This window comes from Cariama cristata, unplaced genomic scaffold (genome assembly GCF_000690535.1).
Source record: "Cariama cristata isolate BGI_N322 unplaced genomic scaffold, ASM69053v1 scaffold9085, whole genome shotgun sequence".
NCBI classification, from domain to species: domain Eukaryota; kingdom Metazoa; phylum Chordata; class Aves; order Cariamiformes; family Cariamidae; genus Cariama; species Cariama cristata.
The window spans coordinates 25,815-50,891 of NW_009618092.1; the positions used below are offsets into that span (position 1 = coordinate 25,815).

General features: G+C 35.2%; 1 protein-coding gene across 1 annotated transcript in view; it reads right to left on the reverse strand.

Moving 5' to 3' along the window:
- Window positions 1-24,325, reverse strand: part of RFC1 (replication factor C (activator 1) 1, 145kDa) — a 38,266-nt gene extending 13,941 nt beyond the window's left edge. Inside the window, 9 exon segments of the mRNA XM_009700728.1 lie at window positions 1-227; window positions 321-408; window positions 1,256-1,333; window positions 3,220-3,294; window positions 4,014-4,246; window positions 19,155-19,274; window positions 21,306-21,381; window positions 23,380-23,508; window positions 24,290-24,325. The exon segment at window positions 1-227 is cut by the window's left edge and continues 21 nt beyond it. Of these exon segments, the coding sequence (XP_009699030.1) occupies window positions 1-227; window positions 321-408; window positions 1,256-1,333; window positions 3,220-3,294; window positions 4,014-4,246; window positions 19,155-19,274; window positions 21,306-21,381; window positions 23,380-23,508; window positions 24,290-24,325 (1,062 nt within the window).
- Window positions 24,326-25,077: the final 752 nt, after the last annotated feature.

Consider the following 25,077-nt stretch of genomic DNA (forward strand, 5'->3'; position numbering starts at 1 on the left):
TTTTTCTTTTGATACTGAACTTTGAGCATCTCTTTCCTTTTCAGCAATCTCTTCTTTTTGTTTCAGAGATACAAGCTTAGAGCTAGGTTTCAAAGGCAAGGTCTTATCCATCAACTGTCTTCCTACTTTACCATCAGATGATTGTGGGGATCCTCTTGAATGTTCAGATTTAGTTTGCTGCTTTGCAGTGTAATTCTTTGCTTCACCTGTCAAGTTTGTTGCTTTCATTTGAAAGAAGGCAGAGGGAGGAGCGCACATATGTAAGAATGTATCTCATTAATATTATAAATTGGTGAAATATTTTCTGTATTGTGTCCTACCTCTTTCCGACTGCTTATATCTTTCTGTCACATTAAGACTGTTCTTGCTGCTCAATAGTGTTTCCTCTCCTCCTGAATCTTTCCGAGCCTAAATAAACACCAAAGTCAGAGATGCATGTCTCAAGGCACCATTAAGTCACGATCCCTGAACTTCCCTACTGTTAAGTACAACAGACTCAATGACACCTAACAAAGCTGATCCCTACCACAAGTACAATCTCTATCAAAAGCAGGCAGATGAGCAAATTCTGCACTCAGCCATGCACATAAATTCCTTAAGTCAAAGGCCAGACAAACTTCCAGGATTGAAATTTACTGTAACCTAATTGGTTTACTGATTAATCTAGAAGTACTAATACTTGCTCCATTCAAATTAACAATCTTGAATCCCAAGAGCCTTGATGTAGAACCCAGCAAATATTTTACTGTGCTTACATCACAAGCTATGAGAACTAGGAAGTTGCCCACCACTGGCGTTAGTCTCAGAACTCTCAAGATCCCTGCCTGTCTCTTCTCTCAAAGGGGAGTATTCTCCTCCTTCCTTTTTCCTCTACCACTTTGCACCAGCTTTTGCCATTGATTCATTTTATTAGATGTGGTCCTCCTGAACCAACAGAGCTATAGCTGATCTAAAGTATGAGTCTCCAGCAACACATTTCACTCGATTAGAACTAGAACTTAAAATCCCATTTCAACAGAAGCAGATAGCACAAAGATACAATGATGCCTGCTGTCCAATTAGGAAGGACACTATTCACTGAGTGAGAAAAATCCAGGAGAAAAGTATGAAAAGTGAGTATGTTATTTTCATGCAAACATTTTCTTGCTGTTTTTAATACACTTATATGGAAGTCTCACAACAAAGGTTAGGTGTCTAAATAAGCACACTCCCAGTAATGCAATTTCTAAAAACTACAGTTTAAAAAGAATTCAACCTTTTTCTTCTGTGGTGTTTCATCCAACATGGCCAAAGTTTTAGCAAATTCTTCATCTTCATGCAGCTGTCTCTCCAGCTGAAATGGAAAAAAAAAAAAGAGAAAGGTTTTTTTTTTTTAAGTTCCTGTCTGACAAGTTTTAATTCTACTATAATTTTTAAAACTATTTGCTGTTCAAGACAAAGTTTCTTGAAATTAAGACAGCACATAGCTGGCAAAAGTGCATCCTACCAGAGGTAAATATATTTCTGAAAATGGCACTGAAGAATTACTTGTTTTCCCCAAAAAGAGAGACTGAAGTCTATTGAGAAAGTAGAGTTTGGATTTGTTGTACTAGAACATTAATAAGTCTGTATAATCTGTTTTCAAAGAGGTTTTCTGTTCCTTCATATTTTTTATTTTTAAGTATCCTTTTCATTTAATAAACAATCAAAGCTTGAAGGCAGGATCTCAACCACCAGCTTGCTGGCTTTAGAAGACTTCCAAACGCAGTCCCCAAAGAAAAGTAGGAACAATGCCTGTTAAGTATTATGATATCTCAATAATGAATGTTTTAGTCTCATTTACTGCTAGCAACATATCATATGAAAAAAAAGAGTCTGGCAGTTTTGGAGAATTTAGCTACTGCCCTTAGTCCAGCTGTTGTTTCCAGTTCTGTTTACTTTATGGAAAGAAATATACTTTAACTTTTTAATATTTCTACTTACACAATGGATTTTCTTTGACAGAAAAACCAGTAAGAACAAATACTGCACATAGAATCTGAGAAAGTTAAATAATTGTAAAAAACAAAGCCAGGTTAGTTTCATTTTTATTTCACCTAAGAAAATAAATGTGACATCTACAGTGATAACTGATCATCAAGTTACCTTTCCATTCCAATATGGTCCCTTGGGGAAAACTTTTTCTATTCCCGAATAGTGTATACTGTTGCCAATACTGACCATTGTTTTAACAAAACAGCAACAAAAATCCTTTCATAATTGTCTTGAAGTCCAACATGCCAAGCTATAAGATTCAAACAGATGACTTTATAAAACCAATATGCCACAGGCATTATTTTTATGTGCCCATAATGATGAAATGCATCTACCTTCCCTGTGTACAGTGAGAAAGAGGAAGGGCAGCAACTAGCAAATGCAAACCAGACTGAGGCAGAGATACACCTGAAACAAAGTAGATTCTTTTGATGACAGACAGCGACAGAGGAAAGACAACACCTTGTTTTTCCTGACATGTTTAACTTTCTAACAGATTAAAGCTAGATTCTTCACACCTCTGGGGAGGTCAAGGATGAGACCAAGTTTTGCGTGTACAATATATTTATTTCAACTGATACTTAATATTAACAATATATAGGAAATTAATTGCATTTCCCAAAAGCAAGTAAATATGTACGACAAGTGAGTGTACCTTTCCCTCATATTAGCACTGATTCAAACAGGAAAGTTTAACACACACTCATAAGGGTCATTCACATTTTTCTCAACTATAAAAACACTCAGATGACAACTGAAACTAACTAGGGATGGCAATGGCTTTTAATTTTTCACTCCAGGGAATGAAAAAAAAAAAAACCAACAAAACAAAAACACACCACCCACAAAACACCACATCACACCAAAACCAAAAAACAAAAACATGAGGAAGCAGAAAGTAAATTCTGCGTGAAAAGCAAGATTATTATGGACACATCAAATTGTCAACTGCCCAGGTAGAGAAATATCTATTTTCTGTCCATCCAGACTAAGTGAGATATTCTACTTACATAACTGAAACAATGTCCATAAAATTAACTGCATGGCTATGTTTGCACATGTGTCCAAGAGTTAAGCATACAGATGAATTTTATTACACTTATTTATAGCATACATGGAAAGTCCATCTTAAATTTCTTAAGAAAAACAATTTTAAGTTAAACAAACTGCTCTTGGCATGGAACAGCAAATTTATAGAGCTTTTACCTCTGAATCTTCTTCAAGCTGCAGTTGCCTAGCAATGGCCTCATCACCTCGTGTGCTGTCTCTGCTTTGTGACAGCTGTATTAAGAAAAAAAGACTAACAGTTCAGTTTCCCCGATATTGTGTAATTACAATAATTTAATCTGTACAGATTCATTTTGTATACTTCTAGAAAAGGACCGGGAATGAGATATGGAGTATTTTATTCCTAGCTCTTGAACCTAAACACTATTAAACAAGGCTTTTTTCAAGAGATTTTACTATTCAAAGCAAAATCTTGCTGTAATAGAAACATCTCATTTCTTCCAACAATGCTGAATATCTCTGAAGCTATCACAGTTGGCCTGCCTGAAAGGGAAATCAATAACTACACTGTGAATTTTTAATGTCCTCCATACTTTATTTGGTGCTTTGTTATTCCATTAATATATGTGCCATAAAGCTTGGAAAAACATCCTCCTTCCTCTCCTTCCTGCCCTCTGCCCCCAACTATAAGCTACCCCATCCACTCACTAATCTCAGAAAGCTACTTAAGTCACTCGAGAAGAAGCAATAGAGAGAACACTGCTTTCAACTTTGTGCTATCTTCTCAAACATGGAAATGCCACTCTAAAGTTACATTTGAGTATTTGATATGTCTGCATATATCATCAGAATTGAACTGATACTTGAGTGGACATTAAAAAGTAACATTAAGTAGGACAAACAGTTAGGTATCTCCTCACAGTCATTAAACTGGCCATTTTGATCTGCTATCAGACACATGAGCAGCCTAAAAGAACACCATCAGTACTCACTTCTTTCCTTTTACTTGCTACCAGCTTCTTTTCTGATCGTTGGACACTACTTGTCCCAAAGTAATCAAGAGCCGAGGTGGGAGTCTGTTTCACCGGAGATAATGGTTTGCTTTTAGCTCGTGGTTTTACATCTTCCTTTTTCACTGTAGCGGTTCCTGGACAACCAATTGCTGACGTCCCATTCTCCTTTGGTTTCAGGGAAATTCTTTTATTGACAAAGTCATCATCTTCATCTAAACATGAAGAGTATTCTATTACTTCTGGTACACAGAACTTAAGTTCTTATAACGGAACTGTCAAGAGAACTATTTTGGCAGATTACATCAACTCAGATCCTAAGGAAATATTACAGTGTTTATAAATTATTTGAAAAAAAAAAAAGGCTGAGTTGCATAACATACAGTATTTACCATCTTTAATAGCATAGCTCAAGTCTGAATAGATTGAGTACTGAAATAAAGACACATAAAATTTGTTACTTGTGTTCATACGTTACCACTCATCTAGAGAGGTTCACAAAGAACACCTTCCCTTCTTACATAAGGAAGGCGATAAACAGAAAATCTAGGTCACTGAAATTTGAACCCTCTCCTTAATTAATGCAACATCAAATTGAACACAATTCTTCCTTTGCATGAAGTACAAAGCTACATTTATTTTATTACTTTAGAGTATTTATTAACAGAGCAGTTAATACAGGCTTTGTAGACTTGTATAGTCTTAAAAATCCCTCAATATTTCATTATAAACCAGGGGAAAATATTAGAACATTGTATTTACAAAAAGCTTCTTGAGTAAGTTTACTAGTTATTTTTAAAGTACTACTCATAGCTTATGAATGTTTTAGCAGAAACACTTTGACACTGTTTTTTACTTTTTCCCTTTTATCAGAGATTCAATGAGCTATTCTACATCCTGTACATTTCTGCACTTCAACACACTCTCCTTCCAATACAGTCAAAACCATCTCAAAGAAATGCAACCACTTCACAGAACACAGAAATCGGACAACAGGTCAGCACACAAAATAGATTTTTCAATTTAAAAGGAGGAGGAAAAGTGGCATACAGAGTCTCATTAAGTCTCTTTCCTTTTAGGATTCTTCTGTAATAGCCAGGACATGGTCTTCCCAGCAATGAAAAAGAGAAAGAGGGTTTGATGGCCATTTATTCACTCTGGACCCAAACTCTTCATCCAGTCAATCAATCAACAAAAAAGATTACCAAGGACTTCAAAGAGTTTTGTCTCATGTTGTGAAGTCTTACTGACAGTTATACAAATTAAACCCTATCACTGAAGCATACAAAAACCTGCAGATACCATTGCCAAATGCTTAGACTAATACAACAGCACAGAAGACAAACATCACTGGACAAAACTTCTTGATTAGTGACCAAAGCACTTTCTTTGTGCACTCTTCTAAAAACAAAAAGCGTACAAGGGCTAAGAAGCAAACCGCAAGAAAATCTCCAACATCAACATTAGACACAGAAAGAATAAAGCACAGACTTGAGAGGAACAGAAACAGAAGCCACCTCATTTGCATGCTTCTAACTGAAGTCTGGCTTTACTTTTCTCAAAATAGAGACATTTCAGACTCTCCCCATATCATAAACACAGACAGTTCTAAACATCTGTTGTATAACTGAACTTAAATTGACAGTATTATCACAAAAATACATTCATTTTCCAGTTATCTTTAAGTCCCCATATTTCTCTTCATACAAAAATTTGTTTTCTTAATGACTTCCCTAAGTTTAGATTATGTCATATCTCTTATCTATAATGTTTGTTATATACTACACAGATGGAGGGAAACTACTTTTTTGTTTCATCTTTTCTCAATAGACAATAGTAACAAGAGTGTGTTAGGTATCAGCTAGAACTTTCTGCTACTGAAATCTTACTAAGCAGAGTATAAGAATTACAAAGGGGGATCCCGACTATTCCTGGGAGAGAAAGTTCTGAAAGAAAAATAAAACAAAGACACATCTGCAAGGGAGGAAATTGGCTCAGCAGTTAAATCAAGAATGTCTAAAGACAAAAATTTGTCTGTGAGAAAGAGGCATTTTAGCCAATTCAATTCACGAAGCAACACATGGAAGAGAAACTTCAAGCCCAGGCCCTCAGTTGACAGCAGCAAGTTTTACCATGAAGCTTAAAGCTTTACTATGCTCAACACTGTTTACTTTCCCTAGGCAGCAGTAAATCTCTTGCTGCCATTTAGCTCAAATTAAGAAACTATTACATATCTGGGAGATTTAGATACTAGACACTTTAGACCCCTAATTTACAATATTTTGAGGTCTGAATAGGAGACTGCTTATCTCAAACTTAATCTCAGAAATATTTTTTGCTTCTTTTAAATTTTTCAGTTCAACAAGAAAATACATTTGCAGGAGTAAAATGTACTTATTACTAGAAATGAACAGTTAATGTAGAGGTAATTAACATTTATTTGTCTTGGAAAGAAGATACAAATCCTATTCTGCCTCCCTGCTCCCAGCTTTTCTTAAGCTAAGGACTGTTTCATGCTAGAAATGAATCTTTACTCATCACTACTGTTATCAGAAGATCTGCATGAAATGTTGATTTTTTTCATTATTCACTCATAACCATTTAAATAACAGAAACAACCAGCAGGATATTGCTTTCTCTCAAGTAGAAAGAGGCAGAGTAAATATAATTACGTTTTAATTAAAAAGTATATGGATTTGAGTCATTTATGATGCCAGTACTAAGTATTACCAACAATTAGAGCTTTGCTTTAATTATGTCCTTCCTAGAAACGACAAGATTAGAAGCATTTATTGACTGCAAGCAGTGGCTGAAGAAGGACAAGAGACTCACAGCACTTTTGAACAATCCTCTATAAATGTAAATAAAGAAAAGGCAGAATGAGAAAATCAAAGCAGCCATTAGGAAACAAAACCACCCTGATTATATTAAGCGGGCTTCAAAAGATGCTTTAGGGGACACACTCAGGCTACAGTTTCATGCCAGCTTCAGGAAATTCATAAGCACATCACAAATTTACCTGATCTCCAGGAAGTCCCCTTATTTCAAGTACTTAAGCACAACTTTTTCAGTAAAACCTTAAGGCTTCTTGAAACAAACTGCTCACACATGCCTACTGCCACAGAAGTGAACAACAAAGTTGATCAGTTCTACACTTTCAGTTTCCTTACAAGCATGAAGGTGACTTCATTTACAACTTTGAAAATAACCAAAACAGTCCTAGTATTGCTGCTGGACTATTCGGGTCAATGTTTCTCAACACATGACCTGTAAAAGGAGAAGCAGTCTCACTCATACAATAAGCCAATAATTGGTGGGAAAATAGAAGTGAAAATTCAGATTTTAGCTTATAAAAATTGCAGATTAATTGCATTCTTGTAACAATTGCTAGATGAGCAGTTGAGACAGCCTTACATGGGGGCATGGACTTCACAAAGGAAGAAACAGGAATCATTTTTATCATCAACTAATTACTTTTATGTTGCAAAAATCTTTGTATAGCAGAACAAGACCATTCCGAGACCAGTATTTCCTGCTTACATTGACACATTTTTTTGTGTGCTATACCATTAAAAAAAAAAAATACCCTGAGCATACACATTTGGGTTTTTTTTTTTCAGGATTAGCTCTGAATTACAAACAGAAGTCAAGACCATGTCGAGTTTTCTGGAAAATAAGTAGATGCGACAAAGAAAATTAATCATGTGATTAATGGAACAGACAGGCAAAACAACCAGGAGATTGCTTTTAATTATTCTGGATGCAAACACTACACATGAAGCAGGGACATATTATGCCAGGCAATGTACAAGGACAAACTTCCCTAGCAACAAACAACTGTTAAATCCCACAGGTTTTAAGAACTATCCCATGACATTAAAACACATCTGGCTTTCATTTTATATACTGTTCTAGCAGTCACACAATTAGGTTAATAAACTAATGCCTGCAGCCCACCTGTAACTGTTTGTTATTCCTCTTCCTCTTTCCTATCCTCACCCTTTCTCAACAGGGTTTCACCTGCTGATTACAGAGCAACATCTGTGGTTGTTCCCTAACTGAGCTCTATCAAAATTACCTAGGCTGTTTTAAACATTTGTTTAAACTCAGATCATTTTCAAAGGCTCAGGTTCAGGAATGACCTCAGCCTATCTAAAAAGGGAGCAATCTATTGCAGGATGGGACAACAGCAACAAGCAGCATAGGACAGATCCTCAGATGGCCTTCAGAACAACATCTTTTATTCATCTTTATTTATTATCTCTGTACTGTTGAGTTCCTCATCAGCATAGAATATAATTCTCTGGTTCCTACTCTGTTCAGAATACAAAATTTTTTAAGGCAGAGACAACCTGTTACTATGGTGTTATAAAATCAACTCCAAATATAGGCAGGTCATCTACAGGTTACAAATAACTTGTACTTACTACAATAAATGTACGTTAAAGTGGTGTTTGTAGACTACTACAGAAGGATTTCTATATGGAGCTAGACCACATCCTACCCAAAGGTCATTAACTCCACATTAGCTGTATAAAATGACAATAATCTGGACATTCTTCAGTTTCAGTGGCATCACACCTGCACAAAAGTGCTTAAAACAGTTCCTGTCCTAAAGAACTTGCAATTTAGAGTAATAGGTGTTGCTGTGCAAGCTAAAGTTGAGGGTGGATCAAACAGCATTTGTATGAAAAGAAGCCATTGTATCAGATTCTGGTTATTTTAAATATGCACCTATTAGTACTTGACAGTCCCAACACTCAGTACGACTGAGTTTTGTGTTCATCTTTTGCTAAAAGATAACCAGCGCTTCTCAAAACAGCCAGCAAGTCTATTCAAACTCAACCTCCGTAACTTTCAAAAAAGAACAGATGCTACATGCGACTAGCAAAGTGCATTTTTTCTGTATCTTCCTCCTCATTTAAAAACACAGTAGTTGCAAACAACATTTTTTAAAAACTAGTCTGCAGAGTCTTTTTTATGTCATTTCTCAACAAGCTAATTGATTTTAGATGTACTATAAACATGTACTTTAAACCACAACTGCTAGCACTTTGCCTACATCGAGATGTCAAGGTTCCATGCTGTTATAAAAAAACAAAGCTTACCTGAACCACTACAGCTTAACTCCCATGAAATCAATTTACATTTTGATTTCCCAGTTACCAAAAACAATTTCAAGAAGTTGCCTCTATAATATTTTTCACTTTAAGGGAAAAAGGTTCTGGCATTCAAGACCTCAATGCAATAACTGCTGTGTCTAATTGTAATTATACACTTCAGTGTCTAATTATATAGCCTTTGATACCCTTTTATCGACTATATACCAAATAAAATTCTTAGTCAAATATGTACACTATCTTTTTAAAATATCTTTAGAAAGAAGTTTTGAGAGCACTAAAATGAGAAGGCTGACTATGTTTAAACTGAAGTAAATGATCTTCATCTGCAAAACCATCAATGATAGCAACTCCTTCCAAATTAAATACTCACACTTGCCATAGAAACTGCTTTGTGTATTACCTTGGCATGCAATTAGAAGTTATCAGCCCATTAACTCTTTCCAATTTTATAGAGAGTTTTATTAACTTGAACTGGTTACTTTTACTGTAATATCAGCTTTATCATTTCACAGAAGTAGATATGAATTCCCACCATGCAATGAAATTTCATGTTTTGGTTTAGTTGCCTAAAGTAACCTGCATGACAAGAATACTCAGTAACACCAAATGAATAATTAGGAAACAGAAAAACAAACAACTTGAAAAAATCCAGGCAAGTATAAATGTATTCATTTTTTCCAGCTGCAGCTCAGGCAGCTCAACTTACTGAGCCACTCAGGACACAGTGTTCTGTTTCAGACAAAATTAACTAGTCTAGAAGGAAGAAAAAAAAAAAAGGCAAACAAAAAACAAACACACAAAACCCCAAAAAAGTCCTCTTTTACATTTTAAACTAACCCAGCAGATTAACTGAGTCAACACCAGTTACTCAAGCAGCTCAGTAAGGAGATCCAAAAGGAGGAAACAGAGAGGGTAAAAAAAAAATCTCCAGCAAGCCAAAAGGAATACGCAGAGGAAAGCGGCAACATCTTGAGCTAATACAGCTACAGCTTGAAGAGTAAGAATGAACTTGCCAAGTGACATCAAAACATTACATTCATGTTTAAGTTGATTTAGAACATGACAATCTGTATCAACTATGATAAAAGTTTCAGAGAACTTAATGATAAACAAGACAGACCACTACCAGACTCAACAGAAAATATAAATTACCTTTGACTATTGAAAGAGCCAAATAGATGTAAATTTATTTCAAAACAGTAAAACTGGAACAGTTCTGGTAAAGCTTTATGTTTTCATAACAGCATGGAACCTTTTTATTTTGGTTCAGGGTTACTTGAGGGAAAGTGGTTTTATTTTGCCTTTAAAAAGGCAACTTAGAAAGGTAACAGGTAATGCATCATTAACTCCAGAGATTTAAGTCACAACACTATCTGTTAAGCAGACTTCTAAAAAAATTGCACTTGGACTTATCAAACAAGCAACCAAGACATATAGCATGTTTGGGGTTTTTTTAGAATATTTTTCAAAAAAAGAAATCTCAAAGCCTCTAATTAAAAAACAAAAAAGTGATCAGAAACTTCCATATTGAGATTTTTAAAACAACAAAGCAAAAACACTAAAAACACTGAACTGTAATAGTGCTGATTAAATGTAAAACTAAGCCTTTCACTACAAAGCTTCTTCAAAAACTTGACAATCACTAAAATTTTATTTCAAATCATACTGTATGTAAGACCACAGCTTATGAGAGGTAAGGAGTCATTGCATAAGCACTGAGAAATATTTTTCTATTTTAAATTATAACTCCACACTGTTTTAACAATAACTGCATTTTAAAAACTGGGTAGATTCTTTAAAGGATCTACATTTGAAGTCAAGAAGGTCACTTACAGTACTACAGTCCAAATAAAACAGGTTCTGTTGTCTCCTTAACACACTGCTTTCACGTTAAACATAGCTTTATTCCAAGTTAATGGGACCAGGTAAAGTAGAAAACTGTACACTCACTCTAAGAGATATTGGGAATTGTAAAAGCAATTTTGCTAGTTTGTTATGTTTTTAACAATGGGCCTTAAAGATAGCCTTATATGTGGAAAAATTGCAACTGTAATGCCTAATAGTATAATTCCAGAACACTTTATTAGCATTCAACACAGCAATAATCACTACAAAAGGAACAATGAATGTACGTGCACTACAAAGGAACTGAAAAAAGTCAGTATTGAATTGCTGTATCAGAAGGTCCAAAGGAGAGAGTATTTTCAATGAGCTCAATGCTTCTTCATTTCCTGGTCCCACAAAATTTTAACATAAATAAATAAAGATTAAGTATTACAGTCACAGAAAGTTCATACAGGAAAGTGGGAACTGGAGAATGTCACCTGCCCAATTATATCACTTAAATGCAGTATACTGAATGGTTAAAGTAAGTTCATGGTATTTCTAAGCAAAGGTCTTTTGTGTGAGTATTAGAAAAAAAAATTTAAATGGAGAGGCTCTAGAGCAAACAACATGAACTGCAAAAACTTTTGAAATTCTACTTTTTATCTTCTGAAAACATTGTATATACTTCAGTGCAAAACTTTGCCATCCATTTTCACATGCTTTGTGAAAGTAATTAAAAACCCAAAAGAAACATGTAAAAAAGTCTCCTACATCTTAAATTAACTATTGAAAAATTACAAAGCAAGTTATAACATTATAGATGCACCCCATAATACTTAATACCATTTAAAAAAAATCCCCCAATAAATTGATGTGAACTCTGAACCGTAACTAGTATATGAAAAAAACCAAAGCTACCTGCAAATAAGTTAGTTGTATCCATACCACTTAAATGCCTACAATAACAGGGTATGAATTACTGATGTAGCAAAGAACAATGTGTTGCTTTTTTCAATGGCATAGTGACTTTGTAAACAGAAATAATCTGCATGGGTCAGTATTTTTATGAAGTTCTACTCCAAACATTACTAAGTACTACCTCTGTGTTATGATCTTCGGTCTTACCTTATAAATATACTGTCTTACATAGGACACACACCACAGAAAAAACAACCAAGATTCATTTGCACTTACACAACTAAACACATTAACATCTGGTTAAATATTAAAAAAATTAATCTACCTAATCTTCAGCTGGGTTCATGAGTCATGCTGGAGGTAGAAAGGAAAACAGACATTGACTGAAAAGAAAAAGGCCATTCCCTAAACTTCGCTATGATTTCCACGGTATTATTCTAACTGCTCCCCTTTTGAGATTTCAGTTTCTACTTCTCTGTACTACATGTCACAATCATTAACATCACAGACTCACAGAACAGTCAGGATCAGAAGGGACCCCTAGAGATCACCAAGTCCAACCCCCCTGCCAAAGCAGGGTCACCTACAGCAAGTTGCACAGAATCGCATCCAGGTGGGTTTTGAATATCTCCAGAGAAGGAGACTCCACAACCTCTCTGGGCAGCCTGTGCCAGTGTTCTGCCACCCTCAAAGTACAGAAGTTCTTCCTTGTAATCGGATGAAACTTCTGAGTTCCAGCTTGTGCCCGTTGCCCCTTAACCTGTCACTGGCCACCACTGAAAAGAGTCTGGCCCCATCCTCTTGACACCTGCCCTGAAGGTATTTATAAGCATTGATGAGATCCTCCCTCAGCCTTCTCTTCTCCAGGTAGAAGAAGTGCAGTTCCCTCAGCCTTTCCTCATAAGGGAGATGCTCCAGTCCCCTCATCATCTTTGTTGGCCTCCGCTGGACTCTCTCCAGTAGTTCCTTGTCTTTCTTGAACTGAGGAGCCCAGAACTGGACAAAGGACTCCAGACGTGGCCTCACCAGGGCAGAGTAGAGGGGGAGGACAATGTGCACATAAATCCCCAGCAAAACATACCTCTTGTGTTTCACCACACTGATGGCATAAGGACCCAAACAAAGTATCAGTGTGAGAAAAATAAAGTCAGGGCTCAGCTGGAAAATAACACAGATGCACAACATCAAAGATCAGGCACACATCGACAACATACAATTAAGTTCCAAGAAATGCAAAATGTAAGCACTGAAGGTACTTTATATATTTACAATGTGTGCATGTTTCTCTGTATTTGTGTAATAGAAGAAAAAAAACAGTCTGTATATGTGCAATTCACTACCAGTTCACAGCAAGAAGGACATTCAGTTTCTTCATCATACTATTAGAAATGTGCAAAAATTCAACTGAAATATTATTGGGTTTTCTTTCCCTTTAAAAGTGCTTGTTGCAGATATGGAAGAGTATAACGCTTACAAAAATAGGTATCTCCACAGATCTATCAGGCAATCAAATTAACACTGGATTAAGGATACCATCTCGGATCTTTAACTTAAAACAAATTTACTACACTTATCCAAGGTAACTTCTGCATTCAGCAAAGGAGAATTCACTTCACACTGCTTTCCAGGGGAAGAAAGGGATTAAAAAGCATTAACTCCGGTATCCAAATTAAATGGCAAAATCATTCACCTTAAATTATAATGTAGAGTAAGAGCACACAGAGCTGCCAATGCCTCTATTTAAAGGGCTCACACATCCAGTCTGCTACATGTCTGAATTTTTTATAAAGAGTAGTATTTTATGTCATTATATTCATTATATTTCCCATTAAATTCAATACACAATCACCTCCAGTTCTATTAAAAAAACCACAAAAATTTCCATTTGAAAAGAAAGGCGTTTCTTTTTCTAAACAGATTTAAAAAAAAGTTTGGACTTCAAAACATTGAAAGCAGCCTACAGTATCAATAGCTTTCACACACAAGCCATTTTTTAAAGGAGGAACAAGCATGAAGTATGTATGAAAATTATTTTTCCAAAGTTTCCTCAAAATAGACAACTAAAACAATCATTTTGCAATTCAAACATATCAAGTGAACAGCACAGTACTACAGCCAGTCAGCTGCTTGACCAGAACATCTTTTAACACACCTCCAGAAAGTAGTAAAAGATGACTATGTACTTGTAAAAATAAGTGTAACAACATGCCCCTTATTAAAAACTTTAAATCTAACAGCAATTGTTACAGACATTAAACTATAATGAATTTATTTCATGTCCTGCCATGTTTGAAGTACAGGCTGACAAAGTAATCACTCTGATTTCTGATTAAAAAATTAATAGGGTTCATTTCTCAAAGTCACCACATTTATTTCTCAATATTGCTGTTATTCTAGATTCTTCAAAGAAAAAAAAAAAATCACCTCTTTATGACTAAGTTTAAATTTTACTTCATCCACACCTCTGGTTTCCACTTGCTCCCCTATTCAGAGAGGTAACTCCAGATACTATCATACACTTACTATGTTTATACAACACTCCTCTCACCACTTACGAGTTTGAGTACAACAGTACATTTACCATTACAGGACCCCTATGTTCTACTGTTCGTGTTCCCAAACTTAACCAAATTAATTTTAATGGGTCTCGCTCCTAAATACCTGTTACATTGTCCTCTGTAACAGTCCCTGATTCTTCATAGGATTTCTGCCAGAATCTATATTCTCATTCCTGAAGTGCATTTCGAGTCAAATCCCCTTAATGTTCAACTACATAAACCTTTCATACAACACTTCATACACACAGCAGTATTTACCACCTTCATGCATTTTAACATAAGTATAGCAATTTCCTGAAGTATATACAACGCTAGTATTGCCCAGGAAGTAACAGTGACAATTTTTTATTCCTCTATGAAATGTTTCAGTACAAGACATGCTTATTCACTGACAATCTGCTGCTCATTTGAACCAGTGTTTGGATATGGGGACTTTTTTTGGCCACCAGTACTAGCACTTAACAAGATTTTTTTCTGTGGGTTTTTTAGGGTTTTTTGTTTGTTTCCCTACCCCCCAATATTCTCTATATTAAAAGAGGCTATATTCGGCAAGCACATTCACAAGCTATTCTTCTTGTCCTGTCTTCTAAGCTCTGAAGGAACAGTTTTCCAGCAACCTACAAACTTACTCAGTTTCTACCACTTTGGTTTTTCTAGCTTTATAAATATTTCAGCCTACCACTAGAACAAGGCTTTTTAAGTTGTATTTTGCAATATTGAGACGATCAAGGTGATTGCTATATATGCATAATTACCCCTACACAACGTATATGAAAGATTAAGTATTCACTAAAAGTGAGATCACAATTCCTGCTAAATAACCACCTGTGATGAAACCAGATGAGGTTCAACACATCATAACAACAGGTCATCTTCTACAAACAAAGCTCAAGGTTCCATTCTTCATTAAACAGTCAAACAAAGTGTTATTTTTAAAAGTACAACAAACAACTGATTTTTTTCCCAATCCACTAAGACTGTTCTATCAACAAAAAAAGGCTCTGTCTTTCCCTTGTTACCTGATAGACGAACTTCACTTTATCTTTGGTCTTCATTAAACTAAATATTTAAATTAAATTTGTTTCAATAATAACAAAGTGTTTTTATAGAATTACAAAGAGAAACTATTCTTGCTTTATTTTGGTCTTTAAAAAAAAAAAGGGCAACTTCACAAGCTAATAAGAAAAAAACACAATGCAATAATCTCAATCAATCCACTCTTACAGAAACCAAAAAGTTAATTCTGCCAACATTTTTCAAGAAAGCTGTATCCCACATAGTTATATATAAGAGCTGAAAAGAAATTCCAGCAACAACAGGAAGAAAGTTTCAAATGAAACTGAAAAATAGGTTGAAGCTACCAAGCTTCTACTGACTACTTGATGCAAAAAGGCTCTTTCAAACACATTGCCACAGACGGAGCCCTTCAGAATGAGATACTGACTTTTGGGCAAGTCCAACAAGAGTATTCTTGATTTAAGTTTTCAGTTGCATAACGCCAAAAATGAGGAAAGGACAAATGCCTACAAATTTCATTAGGATCTTTTCTATCTACTATTTCTACATTCCTATTCTTGTAAAACATGTTTATCTCAAGCCAACAGCTGTATCAATACCACTAACCCACACTCAGCTTGACAGCTCCATTAAGCTGAAGAAACAATTTATACAGAGTAAACAAACAAAATTCAAGTGTTAAGTCTCAAGGTTATAAAGGCATTGTTTTAGTCACAGACTATTAAATCAACCTTGTGTGTACTTAAGACTCTTTAGATAAGAGTAACCTTGAGCCCTAGTTTTCAGGGATTTCACCAATAACCTTGACCAGTGTTCCCATGGTATCCCTATGCAGAAAAACTTGATTAGACCACCTTGAATTGCATAATAAACCTAAATATGTACTGTTTATTCCCAGGAATCTGACCATTTATCTACTCTGGGATCAATGCTCATAGAGATCCTTTTAATTCAGAAAGAATTGCTGGCAAAACTGTCAAAGGAAACAAAGTTTTGAGTAAAAAGACAAATAAGATAAAGTGTTCAGGATACTTTGGAAAATTGAGCTCATTTGAATACATGACAGTACAGCTAAATGCCAGGTCAAATATCTAGGACAAGTAAAATAACCACAATCCATCTTAGAAACAGTGATTCTGAAAACAGCCTGAGGAGGAAGAACGTATAGAAAAAAGTCAGCTGAGCCACACTTCTAATGGGATACTGCAGCAAACAATCCTTTTTTTTAAAAAAAAAAAATACATGGTATGATTATAGGGAGGTAATGTTTATGTTCAGCAATGATCTTACAAAAAAAAATACTATACCCGGGGATGGTGTCCACTTTTCCAAAATACGTATCCTAAAACTCAAAGAGGGATCACAAAAGAATTCCTGGAATTCTAACACTTAAAAAACATGATTTATCGAAATAGATTTGGATTCAGGTCTGTTAATTTTATCACAGTTTCTAAGAATCCACACAGGGGAAACACCGCAGCCAGTAAAGAACTCTACTCTAGGAGACAAGTGCAGAAGACCTGATAGTTACAGCCTCAGACCAGAGGTAGTAAGTACATCTAACCATAGCAGCAACTGACAAAATGCATAATTCTTTCTCACTTCAAGCCTAAGTTACAGTAAGCAGAGAGATGCATCACAAACTATAATACATTTGCAACAAAAATGCATCAACCTATTGTTGCAAGTCTCAGGAAATTCTACAGTTTGTGTGGCACAGGTGATCAGCGTACAGTAACCAGTATACAATATCAAAATACCTAAGTTTACCTGCATTATAACAAATCAATGTGAAATTACAACAGATCCAGTGCAGAAAGAGACCTTTATGTTTTAAAAGTAAATCAGAAAATGATGAACCTAACATGACAAGAGATTTAAGCTGGGAAGATATCAGCTCCAAACAGCAGACCATTCAAAAAGCTTCCAATTTATCAAATTACCTGAATGAAATTTAAGATGCTTCCAATCTATGCCATTCAGTAAGTCAGAAATCAAACTCATCCTGTCATCAGAATCTTAGTAAGTTAATTCTTTCTGCCCACATGTAGTCTTAATCTTTGCTCGAGTGCCACTAACAGATCTCTTAGTTAAGATGGAATAGGAGAACAATCAGTAGTAAAAGTAGCCCTGAAGTTGTAAGCACTCACACGTATTGCAAATGTATTTAAAAAAACAATCACAAAACACACAACTCTACATAACAAAAAATGAACATGCATATACATTTGGCCAGCTGTTCTCAGATGCCAAAAAAGAAGTGTTAAAGTCCATCTTCAAGAAGTACTGAAATATTAAGCTAAATACTAGAAGCTCTAATTTTCTTCCACATACGCATTTTTACATCATTCACAAAACCTGTATATTTTCCCCTATGTTGGTGGCATACCTTTAAGGATGCTTGATTCACAAATAAGACTGAGTCTACATAAACTGATGTTCACCTATCAAACAACAGTAGCTAATGCCACTGAAACTTTTCCACAAAATCTCAAATTTAGTAGAGGAAAATGCACAATATGAAGCAAGTAATTGGAAATAAAACTGCTTCATGATAGAATTAAGAACACGAGGGAAGGGGCAGGGTGGGCAGCAAAAGATCACTATCAGTTCTTCTGTGTTGGAGCTGGGGAGAAAACACGTTTAATGAGAAATCTGCAGGATGAAACTTCCATAACAGTAGACGGACATCTCCTGTCAATTTACAGTCAAACTCCTCTTGAGAGCACCAAGGTCAAGAATCATACAAAAAGCAACACTGAAAGCAGTAAAACAAATTAACACATAAGATTCTGCAATAAAACTGGTAGAATTTGCCCTTATCTGTTCAGTTGAATGGTACTTATGGTTTGAGTTCAGATTGGTTTTAGTTCAACTACACAACTTCTAAAGAAGGGACTACATCTAAACAAAACTCTGCTGAGAACTTAGCAGTTAATCACTCACAAACTTTTTCAGAAGGCTACAGGAGACCTGAATATGAGCAACAATGGTTAATTACACTCACTCCTTTCCCCAAGAGTAAAAATAGCTCCAGAATTTAGAAAGCTGAAATCCAAGACTGAGAAGTATGGTATATACAAGGTATAATGCAAGTTTTTGTTACCATTGGTTTTTTTCTAATTCTAGTTCTTCCTAAAAGTCTAATAGACAAATAATGTTTTCTCAAAAAAAAAATGTTTGTATTGATAAAGAAGTAAAACACAAAACCCAACAACTTCTGCAGTCACCAACATATTAGGCAGAGATAAGACATGGAAAGTCATACACCAAGTAAAATAAAAATTCAGGTTTTCAAACCTGTTTATGATAACCAACAGTCATTTCAAAGTGTGCAGCAGTTTAATTACATTAAAAATACTTCCTTTACTTAACTCCTTCCCCTAAATCTATGGAATACTCTTAAGCAGGGAAGTGTTAGCTCATGAAATTATGTCTATTTAAATCAACCTAAGCCACTACCCAACATCACCTCAGTTTTACCCTGCTCCTGAGTTCACAATACTTGAGGCTGAACTTCTGAAGTGCTTTTGGTTAGCTTAAGGAGAACATAATTTGTCTTCATCGATATTAGGATTTATGGTCATATCTAAGAGTATACCAGTCAAACAATCCATCCCATTTGTAACATAATCCACCCCACTATAGCTGAACATATAATGATACGTTTCTTCCATTACCTGTCTCTGAAATATAGACAACAGGATCCTGCTTTAGAACTTTACCAAGTTTTGAAGTAGCTGCTTTTTTCTCAGATGGCTTCTTGGACTTTTTCACTGACTGCACCTCCTCTTCTGAATCTGTATTTTGACAATACAAATGTAGATTTCCTCCACATACGTACAGGCTTTAAGTAACAGATCACATAACATAGTTAACGCGTTCACATATATTCAACTGAGCGAGAAAAAGATACCATACAGGATGTCAGAGCATAGCTTTGTTTTTCTCCATCAGCTAATAGCCTAGCCATCATTTATTCCACCATATAAATGACTAAACAAAAATTTTGTCAGAACTCAGTCTAGACAGTTGGTTTTGTTTATATAACAAGAAATATTTTGTTACTTATTCCAAGAACTGCCATGCCTGTATAAAAACCTTTCTGAAAAGGAATACAACTTGTCAGAGTACCACAGATTACCTAAAAAACCAAACCAAACAACAAAACTAACCAACAAAAAAAACCCACACCACAAACTTTTAACATATTCATTAGTCTGATTGTTTATATGGTATAATATTATGCTAGTGTATTCCACAACACCCATTCCAAAAGCTAGTAACAGGCTAAAATAGATCACTGAGGTTGTACTCTGGTTTTTCAGGAGAACACTGGTAGACTGCCGCTCACCTAACCAACCATTCTCCGCATCCCAAAAGCTGTCAAAATGACAAACTTACACCACTGTGGATTACGTATCTCAACTCCAAATAAGTATGCAGAACAAATTGAAAAAGCTGAGACAACTAACAAGTGTAAGAGACGGTTACCCTTAAGAGCCTAGCTTTTTCCATGATGAACACTAATATAGATCAAAAAAAAAAAAAAAAGAGTAGCTATGCTCAGTTGACTTGAGTCCCACTCACCCACCCACCCACCCCAAAAAGTCACACACACACTTTTCCATCTTCAAGAACTTAGAGCACTATTTTTCTTGTCCTCTCCTACTAACAGGCTAGAACTTGCAAAATCTCCACACAATATCAGCACTTTAAAGGTACGAGGAGTTATATATTACTTTTGTACTCCAACTTTTAATGCAGAAATATTTCTACTGCTATTCCTTACTGCTAAACAAGAACTGTTTATAGAACAGTTTAGCTGAAAATTTGAACACACTTTTCTTTATACAATAGCATTATTCTGACAGATGTTTGCGTGATCACTTTTCTTCAACTAGAGAAGCCATCTTCTATTGTTAAGATGACTGTTTCTAAAAATTCTAGCTGAAGACTTCAGTAAGTCAAAAACTGTAGAAACTTCCAATCTTTTCTACAGTTTCACAACAACTATTCAAGATTTAGAATCCAATCAAAGAGAGTTTAAATGACATAACAGCTCAGAAAGATTAAACTAGAGATTTCAAGCTTTTAATTTAAAACTTGACAGGCAAGGGTTTGGGATTTTTTTTGTTTGAGGGGAAGAGGTGCTTTTTGTTGTTTGGACTGGGTGGTTGTTTGGGTTTTTAAGACACAAGTACTATAAAAGGGGTTTCCCTTATTATAATATTCCAAAGAATAAATTTATTATAATATTCCAAAGAAGCCAATTTAAAACTATGGGATGGACACTTACTAGATTTTTTTATTAGAGAAAGACACATATGGAAACACAAGTTTGCCTTTTAAAACAATCTCCTATATTATATTCATACAATGCACAGAAATGTGAAATTATAGTATAGGATCAGCCTCCTGTACCCAGCATAGGATGTTATTTATTCCTAACAGAACAGGAAACCTAGAATTCCCCACAATTTATATGTCTTCACAATCAAAAAAAAAAGTTCTAGAGTTTTGATAGAATACACTATCCAAACTTTTTTTTTTGGTGGGTTTTTTTTTTGTGGGTTTGTTTTTTGGTTGTGGTTTGGTTTTTTAACAGATGTTTGTTAAGGTACTTTGCACTGTATATTACATGCATGGCACACACTGCACTCTTATTATTAAATATATTTAGCTATCCAGCAATAATTACTGTGAAAAATGCTTTTAATTGCATTTACTAAAAAACCAAACCAACCACAGCCTTCTTTCGGATGTACCTAATCAACCTTGAATGCTGATGCAAAAGACACAAAGGAGCATTCAGAAACTGTGAACACTACCTGAGTCGTAGATTATTCTTCTTTTCTTCTTTGTCCGCTTTTGTTTGGAATCATCTTCACTGGGTGAATTATTCACCTAGGAGTAACACTCCTTTAGTTCAACCAGTAATCAGGTCCTTCCAACTTTTACTCAGTTATACATTCAAATTTATGAGTTTCAAACAAATTCTGACAGAAAATATGTATGTCCCAATATTACATTTATTTCCACAATATCACATATTGTGCCGACTCATGGGTAGGAGGGGGAAAGGTGCAGGGCAGAGGAAATAAGGAAGAAACTGCATCAGTAAAGCTAAATGTGCTCCAAGCAAACCACAGGTGATTACGTTGAGAATAATCAATCAAGTTTAATGCCAATTAAAGTAAATCAAACCGATTTTTGATGCTTCCAATCTTTAATCCAAAAAAAGAAATTGCACGTTCTCACCAGATATAGAGGTTGTACAGGCCAATAAGTTACTTGTATGGAATTCAGCTTTCACTTTTGGTTCCATTCTGGATATAGCTTCACTGTAACCACCAGAATTTGACACAACTTCAGAGTAAAATATAGCCAATTGAAAAACTAAAAAAGCATACACAACAGCTGAAGGTAGATTGATTTCCTATTCAGGATCCTAGTTCCTTGCAGCTTCTCCTCTCACCCATTTAGTACAACTACCTACCATAAGAGACTGCACCACTGGTCACACCTGACAGATGTGCTCTATCTAGCAGCAGCTAGTACTAAAACTGCCTCAAGGAATTATTTTTTTTTTTAAACATTGACAAGTTTTAGATATTTAGAAAAATCACAAGCTGTACATGTAGGAAGTTTCCTGGACCTACCAAACTACCAACTACACTTCTGTTTTAGTCATGCACAGCTGTAAATGCTTCTAAAAATATAGTTCCAGATAAACATAACCACATGTTTTATAATCTACATTCAATTCTAATCTGAAATCTGTTAAATTCTTCATATAATTAGAGAATTGCAAAGTAGAAATAACAGATCACATAAGATAATTGCTAGGTCTTTCAGTTCCACTGAATGGTCCTTTATTTTCACATTGAAACAATGAGATTACACAGCCAAAATATTTTTTTTTAAGTAACATCTTACTTCTTGATTGTAATGCTTCACCTCAAATATTCTGACCTATTAGAAATGCTTCCATTCTGCAAGTGATTTTAAAGCCCTCTTTAGCCACTTCTTTCTTTTTTCATACAGTTCAGATGATTAACATGTAAAAGTATTCTGTAATTAGAACCCAATCTAATTTTAACCTGTCATTTTAAAGACTGCGGTCTTCGCAACAAGTTTACATAAGTGATCCCACCCAAGAAAGGCAACGTTAATGCTTCCCCCATAGGTGTTTAAACACCTGGTTAAAAAACTGGTCAGAGGGCACCTACATCACAGACTTTTACCTTACTTGAAAGCATGACATCTTTATGATAGGCCTTTATGATATACATTTGCTGTGCATACCAATCTAACTTTAACCTGTCATTTTAAAGACATTTTTAAGGTCTTCGCAACAAGTTTACATAAGTGACCCCACCCAAGAAAGGCAACATTAATGCTTCCCCCATAGGTGTTTAAACACCTGGTTAAAAAACTGGTCAGAGGGCACCTACATCACAGACTTTTACCTTACTTGAAAGCATGACATCTTTATGATATGCCTTTATGATATACATTTGCTGTGCATAAGCCTCAATCTTAATTAAGTTAAAAATCAGATAAGCAGAGCTACTTAGAGAACTGTGCGTTATAGCTAAAACAACTTCAAATACATTCGATTGTTCCTACATTAGTAGCTAACCATAACAACTTCTACCTACCTCTCCCTTGCCCTACAACCCAAATATTTTTAAAATTAGCAGTTTTCTTCACCACCTACAAAGTTTTCCTGCTAGAAGTTTAATATTAAAGTGGTAGTTTCCTCCCATGCCTATAAAAACAACTGACATATCATCTGATTTTTGAGTGTATGAGAACTATGACTTTAAAAAATGCCAGATGCTTAAAAAATCCTGTATCAGAGAAATCAAGCACTTCCCAAATAAGAAAAGCAAAACTAACCTTAGTTTCCTTTTCCCTCTTCTTCCCACTTGAGGGTCCTTCACCATTTTTAACTTTTTCACTCCTTTTTACGGTCTCACGTTCTTGTCGCTTTCCAGGAGGTACAACGCCAAAGAATTTGCGGATATCCTAGTAAAAGGGAAAACAGACTTTTAAGTTTTTTAATACAGATAGCTGTTAGAAGTTTCACACTACAAAACAGCAATGCACTTACGTTACCTTCTCAGCAGCTCCGTTCAATATTTGTTGGTCTTGAAGTTTTGTTTACAATTAAGAAAATAAAGCCCAGCTAGTTAAACATAGCTGCTCAGACACCATAACCACCCTTCTCTCGTCTTTAAATCATGAAAAAAGCTTATTTCTCCCTTAGCTGGACATCTTCACCAATACACACTTCAAAACAAACTTCCGCTAGCAATGAAATACAGTGACTTAAGACAGATATCTAATTAGAATTCTTTTTTTTTTTTCAATTAATCATCACAAACCTAGACCAAAGTATTTCTATAGTTAAAATGACCAACTCAGCCATGAAGTAGTGTCCAACACAGAGACAGAAAAGCACCGAGAGGTAGAAACAGTCAAGTAGTATGACATACCGCATCCTCCACCTTCTCATAAATTTAGGACAGTAACTATCATCTCACTAAAAAATGAGCCAGCAAGAAACAGGTTAAAATTTAAACAAATAGAAAGAACTTAATACAAAGAGCTCCAAAAGGTCTATTTTGTAACCTTATTTTATTATCTGACCACAGTACAACCATAAAAAGCCTTCTGAATATGTAAACTCAGCAACTGAACCTTCATTTTTTAAAAGGTACTATTGTACACACAAAACTAAATCTGACTTCTGTTGAAAAAAGTAGTATTTCAGTTTGATTAAAAAGGAATTGAGAAAAATATGTACCTGGTTGGTATCACTACCTCCGGGGGTAGCAGCCATTTTAGCAAAAGAAAGCACCTCCTATGGCCTAAACATATAGCAGGTAAAGGGTGTGGCTGTGGACTACATTCTACCCAGCTGATAGCTATTCCCTGTTATAGAGTTCATCTGGGTAGTTTTTGATTACTATAGGGAACAACAAGTAAAGTAGTAAATTCTTAAGAAATCTTCATAAAAGTCAGGTTGACAAGAAGGGGTGTCTCAGGCTCCTTTTCTCTTACCAGTCAGTTCCCTGGCAGTTCGGATTTGGATTATCAGAGCCTATAGGGCTTAAAATCAATGAAAATGTAATTTGAAAGCATACACAAAGCATGGGACATGTACAGATTTATTTAGTATACTTAGCTAAAAACAATTTTCTAGAATCAGAAATATTGTTTCCTGTAAAAATTCAGGCTCTTTGTGTTTTACCTGTATATAATAATGTGGATTCAGCAAACGGACAATGTTAGACTGGGAAGCATTCTTCCTCAATGAGACTTCACACATTTCCAACTACGGAATCTATGCCTTGAGGCATAAATTTTCAACACTCTGCATGTATTCCTACAATATAAATGCAGTGCTATAAAAGCTCTGAAATTTTGGCTGCCAATATCTATAGCTAACAGGTGTGCAGAAAGTGTCTATTTAAAAAGTCTCGAAGTAGATGCGTTGACTCAATCACTCAATCATTATTACTGACTTCTTTTTAGGTTTAATGTAACACAGGCAGCAGAAAAATTGATTACAAGTCTCATTAGATCTTTTAT